Genomic DNA, 6623 nt, shown 5'->3' on the forward strand with positions numbered 1-6623 from the left:
TGCTTAGCAGTATATGCTATACAAGTACACACATGCTGGTATTTTACTATGAAAATTACAGTTCTAATCTCAAACTAGTAGCTTGCCTTTTTATCCATACTTGTATCATCTACATTTCCATCATAAGACACTTAATACCTTTTCCATGGTACATTTTAATCAACATAGTACATAAAAAAAAATCTTGATTTTTAAATGAATCTTTGTAGTGCTATTACATGATGGGCTTAATTTAATAGGTGAAGCACAATATGCTAACTACATTGTACTGCTGAAACTAATGACAGTGGAAGGAAAAGGATTTTTAAAATACAACTAAGATGAGACACTGACAGTTATAAACAGTGAAATATTAGAAATCAGTGAATGAATAAGTAAGATGATATTTCATCAGTGGCCATTCATTATTTTGCCTTTAGGAACCCGGAAGAAACTGTCTTCTTTGAGTTTCAAGTGTTCTGGTAGATCTAATCGTTTCTTAGCTTCTTCAATATCACCTTGAATTGCTGAAATAAGTGACTCTGCAGAGACAATAAACCAGGTAAAGGTGATTAAAAAAAACTGCTAACATACTTCGTACTACTCCTTTGTTCCACCTTTCCTAAAAACTCACTGGCTGCCAATATTTTTGGGATAGGGTAGATGTCCAATTAATGTTTGTTTCATCCATTCTTCCAAGCTTAAATAAAAGTCAAAGGTACATGAAAGATCTCCCTAATATTATAACATTTTATAGAAAGTTACATGCAAAAAATGTACATTGTAAATATCAAATGGAAGAAACAAATATTCACTTTTCTTTTTTTTTTTGAAACAGAGTCTCAAGCTGTTGCCCCGGGTACAGTGCTATGGAGTCACAGCTCACAGCAACCTCAGACTCTTGGGCTTAAGCAATTCTCTTGCCTCAGCCTCCCAAATAGCTGGGACTACAGGTGCCTGCCACAACGCCCAGCTACTTTTTTGTTGTTGAAGTTGTCGTTGTTTTAGCAGGCCCAGGCTGGGTTCAAACCCACCAACCCCAGTGTATGTGGCTGGCGCCCTACTCACTGAACTACAGGCGCCACCCTATTCTTTAATAAAAGAAATTTTACCTGCAAAATATATCAAATAGTCCCTCACATGGTTATTATAGGGCATAAAAGGAATTAAATTCATGTAAGATGCTTAAAACAGTGCCTGGCAAATATTAAACGCTCTAATATCATCTCTCCTGCCATCTTTATCATCAGTGGTAGCAGCAGAAGTAAGGAGTTGTGGTTAGCAGCAGTAATATGTAAGATAACCAAAATGGGAACTTACCTAAAGAATCAAAGTTCTTTTCTGGTCTGAGGTAGCCAACAATAGCCACATTGAGAATTTCCCCATAGAAGTCTTCTTTAAAGGTGTGCATGATATGAGTTTCCTACAGCCAAGAAACGTTAAAAAGATTACCATCACATTAGAGAGTACCTGTAATGTGAAATATTATCTTCATGTTTATGGTGGGCTAACTTAATTCGCCCATCACTTCTCTTTCTACACACCCTTACATGTAAATGTAACTGAGTGAGGTAGTAGATATTATACCACAAATCTGGAATGATTTGCTGTTAATTTAAAAAAACCTGACATGTATTAAAGGAAGTAAGAGTCTCAGGAGGGAAAAAAAATTGGGTAAAGATAGAGAGATAGAGCAAGAATTAAATAAAAGATTTTACTACCTAACCAACTAGTTCTAATGTGGGTTGGGATCCACGTTGTCTGTCTCTGACACACAGAGTATGGGAACCTCTTAGAGTAAGGCAGAGCTCAGGACTGACCTGACTGCTATGGGGGCAGGAAGGCCATGCAGCTTCCAAAGAGTAAGTGATGTGACAAATGGGAACGAGGCATGTACAGCAAAATAGAGCAGGAGGGAGGAGATGCCCCAGTAATGTTTTTATTACCTGATTAGCTAATAAAGGTAAGATAGTCACAAGACAGTTTTCCCTCCCCTTTTCTTTCCTCATTCAACAGAAAAGTATTTGTAATTTATTTTTAAAAAGGGAATTTGAGGGCAGCGCCTGCGGCTCAGTGGGCAGGGCTCCGGCCCCATATACAGAGGGTAGCAGGTTCAAACCTGGCCCTGGCCAAACTGCAACAAAAAAATAGCCGGGCATTGTGGTAGGTGCCTGTAGTCCCAGCTACTCAGGAGGCTGAGGCAAGAGAATCGCCTAAGCCCAGGAGTTGGAGGTTGCTGTGAGCTGCGTGACGCAAACTACAGAGGGCAATAAAATGAGACGGTCTCTATAAAAAAAAAAAAAAAAGGGAACTTGAGGCTGGGCATGGTGGCTCATGCCTATAATCCTAGCACTCTGGGAGGCCAAAGCAGGTGAACTGCTTCAGCTCATGAGTTCAAGACCAGCCTGAACAAGAGCCAGATCCCATCTGTAAAAATAGCCGGGTGGTGTTGTGGTAGGCACCTGTAGTCCTAGCTACTTGGGAGGCTGAGGCAAGAGGATAGCTTGAGCCCAAGAGTTTGAAATTGCTGTGAGCTATGATGCCAGAACATCTGAGAACAATGAGGTGAGACTCTCTCAAAAAAAAAAAGAAAGGAATTTGTTGAGTTCTATATGCTACTTAAAGTTGGTATAAACTTCAATAGACTTTGATTTCAGGAAGCCAACAGTAGCCACAAAGAAAATATCTGTAGAAAATACATAAAAGGGGCCAGGCACTGTGGCCTATAATGATAGCACTCTGGGAGACCGAGATGGTTAGATTACTTAAACTCAAGAGTTCAAGACCAGGGTCAGTGCCTGTACCTCAGTGGCTAGAGCGCCAGCCACATACACTGGAGCCAGCAGGTTTAAATCCAACCCAGGCCTGCCAAACAACAATGACAACTACATCCAAAAAAAATAGCCGGGCTTTGTGGCAAGCACTTGTAGTCCCAGCTACTTGGGAGACTGAGGCAAGAGAATCGCTTAAGCCCAAGAGTTTGGAATTTGCTGTGAGCTGTGATACCACTGCATTCTACCCAGGAGGATAGCTTGAGACTGCCTCAAAAACAAAAGAAAAAAAAAAAAAAAAGAGTTCAAGACCAAGGCTGGGCACAGTGGCTCACACCTATAATCCCAGCAACTCTGGGAGGCAGGAGGGTGGATCACCCAAGCACACAAGTTTGAGACCAGCTTGAGCTACAGCGAAACCCTGTCTCTAAAGATAGCCAGGCGTTGTGATGGGGGTACCTGTAGTCTCAGCTACTTGCGAGGCTGATACAAGAGAATCACTTGAGCCCAAGAGTCTGAGGTTGCTGTAAGCTACAATGCCACAGATCTTTAATGGGGGCAACAAAGTTAGATTGTCTCAAAAAAAAAATAAAAAGTTCAAGACCAACCTGACCAAGAGCAAGACCCCATCTCTATTAAATATGGGGGAAAGAAAAATAAAACTAGCTGGGGCATTATGCCTGTAATACCAGCTACTGGAGAAGCTGAGGTAAGAGATCATTTGAGCCCAAGAGTCTGAGGTTGCTATGAGCTATCATACCACCAGTGAACTCTACCCAGGGCATCACAGTAAGACTTATCAAAAAAAAAAGAAAAAGAAAAAAAAGAAATGACACAGAAGGAAATGAGAAGGGAATTAAAGTAAGTGTCATTACAAAAATACCAACTAAATACAAAAGGCAGTAATGGAGGAAATGAGAGACATAGTTGTTATAAGGCACATAGAAAACAAATAGCAAACTAGCAGAAGTGCTTCTTTATCCATAACTGCTTTAAATGCAAATTGATTAAATGTTCCCATCAAAAGGCAGGGACTGGCAGAATGGATTTAAAAAGATAATTGGGCTCCATGCCTGTAGCACAGTGGTTACAGAGCCAGCCACATGCACCAAGGGTGGCAAATTCGAACCCTGGCCCGGGGCAGCTAAAACAATGACAACTGCAACAGAAAAATAGCTGGTCGTTGTGGCAGGCGCCTGACTTCCCAGCTACTTGAGAGGCTGAAGCAAGAGAACTGCTTAAGCCCAAGAGTTTGAGGTTGCTGTGAGCTACATAGTGAGGCTCCGTCTCAAAAAAAAAAAAAGAAAGAAAGAAGGAAAGAAAATTCAGGCCAGGCAAGGTCAAGGTGGCTCACGCCTATAATCCTAGAACTCTGGGATGTCAAGGTGGGTTGGGTGGAATGCTTAAGCTCAGCCTGAGCAAGTTTGAGACCAGCCTGAGCAAGAGCAAGATCTCATCTCTAAAAATAGCCAGATGTAAGTATGGTGGCTATAGTCCCAGCTACCCCGGAGGCTGAGGCAAGAGATCACTTGAGCCCAAGAGTTTGAGGTTGCTGTGAGCTATGACACCAAGGCACTGTACCCAGGGGGACAAAGTGAGACTGTCTCAAAAAAAAAAATATATATATTTTTTTTTTGGGGGGGGGGCAGCACCTGTGGCTCAGTGAGTAGGGTGCCAGCCCCATATACCGAGGGTGGGGGATTCAAACCCAGCCCTGGCCAAACTGCAACAAAAAAAAAGCCAGGTATTGTGGCGCGCACCTGTAGTCCCAGCTACTCAGGAGGCTGAGGCTGTGAGCTGTGATGCCACAGCACTCTACCAAGGAAGACAAAGTGAGACTCTGTCTGTAAAAAAAATAAATAATTTTGTTCATACATAAAATCCAATTACACATTGTCTATAAGAGACTAACTTTAGATCCAAAGACACAAGTAGGTCAAAAGTAAAAGGATAGCTATTCCATGTAAACAGTAAATAATAATTCATTTTTAAATCCTTCAAGTATGCTGCCAAAAATTTTAGTATTTGAATTATGTTGTGATTACCATTGTTTAACTCTATTTAGATAGTACTATCTAATACTATGTATTACTCTAAATCGTCATCCCACTGTCAGTTACAGTGCAATCCACAATACTTACCATGGACTTTTTTGTATTCTTGTAGTATGGGTTCCAGCCTATGCTCACCACCATCTTATGGACATCTCCACTTCCAACACTGGCCCACCCATAATAAATGCCAGTGGATACATCAGCTGGGAGATTATCTACTACTTGTTCAGGAAAGTTAGCTAAATAACAGAAGTAAATATTTTGAGTGTTAGGAATTTCATATTAAATATTTGTAACAATCATATGTAAGGTTAATCTAACCATTACATTCACAAGAATCCTAGGGCCTTGCATATAATTATCAATTTTATCCTTCCATTTTCTGGCTTGGATTTCTTTCTCCTCTTTGTGTGGATAAGTTAGGAAAGTTAGGAATAAAGGACAAGGTAAGTGCATAAAGCTCTCCAAAAAAACACTTCTAGGGTAGGGGGCGCAAGAGAGGGAAAAAAAAAAAAAGAAAACAGGTACAACTACAGATAAACGTTGTTAAGAACTGCTCTTTCCTAAGAAGGTTCCAAATCACATGAAAAAATTTTGACTTTTAAAGACTAAAAGTCAGTCCTGACATGTAAGGATGAATTAAACAGGTCTTGATCACTAAAACTAATGTTGACAAAAGCTGCTGGCTCTCATTCAAATACTTGAGTCGTCATACAGATATATATATACCACCTTAAGAATCAGCTTAAGAGAATTCAGCCAATCTGGCCCACGTTACGTCTCTAAAGGGCGAGCTGAGCGCCTTGCTCGGCCAACAAAATCTTAGCTTGACAAGGAAGCGTCAAAGAAAGATCTCGAGACTCATCTGCCCTCCGGCCATCACCATCCCTCAATTCCAGTCCTCCCTGAGGTTCCAGCTAGGGGCAGATACGAGAGCCTTCAACCAGACCAAAGGTCCGGCGGGTGGAGGCGAAAGAGGGGGCGTCACCCCTGCGAGCCGGCCCACAGACCCCAAGACCCGATCCCAAGTCCGGCAGCAAGACAACTCAGTCCCCGGCACGAAACCCGACCGAGGGCAACACCGGCCGCCCCGCTCTCACCTGTGGGGATGCCCAGCTGCTTGGAGCCCCGGCCGAAGCCCCGCACCACTTGGCCCCGGCAGAAATACGGCAGGTGCCTCATGACGCCGTCCGCCCAGGGCATGGGCTGCGGCCCGGTCCGCGAGTCCGGCGGAGCCGCCGTTGAGGCGGTGCCCGGACCCCGGACCAGCCGGGAGACTCCGGCGTGAGCGCTGCCGGCCGGCCGGGCGGGCGCACCAGGGCCCAGAAGGCGCCGATGACACGCCGCGGAGGGTCCCTCACGCCGCTGACCCAACAGAAGCCACGCAGGAACTCAGAGGCTGCGTCTCCGGCCGGCGAGCAGAGGCAACAGCAGAAGTAATTGCGGGTGTGGGCGGGGAATGGGCGGGGGGCGGCCCGACTGCGCCGAGGAACCAAACCTGCCCCGGGGCGACCGGTTGGCGCCCACACTTCCTCCGACGAACCGCCCGCGCCCGCTCGGCTTCCGTAGCCCCGCCCCGCCCCGCGTGGCTCCGCCCCCAGCCGCTGTCCGGAAGGCTGGCCTTCGGGCCGGTGTTCCTTTCCACCCCAGCGGCGAGTATTGTAGTGAAAAGGGGTTTTCAGCCTGAGAGCCGCAAAGCGCCGTTCCTGAGTAGTTCTCAAGGGTTTTTTTCCCCCATTCTCCTTTTCATAACGATTCTGATGTTGCCAAAGCGAGACGTTCTCTAGCTCCTTGGTAACCCCTGGGCAGATCTTCAGTT

The 6623-nt window shown here is 44.7% G+C and overlaps 1 protein-coding gene across 1 annotated transcript; it reads right to left on the bottom strand.

Annotated features, from left to right (window-relative positions):
* RFK (riboflavin kinase) lies at window positions 1-6300 on the bottom strand. The gene is made up of 4 exons (XM_003782961.3): window positions 5905-6300; window positions 4892-5043; window positions 1300-1402; window positions 1-521 (listed from the first exon to the last, which is right to left on the bottom strand). Exons 1-4 carry the CDS (start codon window positions 6005-6007, stop codon window positions 391-393), a joined length of 489 nt encoding a protein of 162 aa, XP_003783009.1. The 5' UTR covers window positions 6008-6300; the 3' UTR covers window positions 1-390.
* Between the last annotated feature and the right edge of the window lie 323 nt (window positions 6301-6623).

This window comes from Otolemur garnettii, unplaced genomic scaffold (assembly GCF_000181295.1).
Source record: "Otolemur garnettii isolate 467f Iridium unplaced genomic scaffold, OtoGar3 scaffold00006, whole genome shotgun sequence".
NCBI classification, from domain to species: Eukaryota; Metazoa; Chordata; class Mammalia; order Primates; family Galagidae; genus Otolemur; species Otolemur garnettii.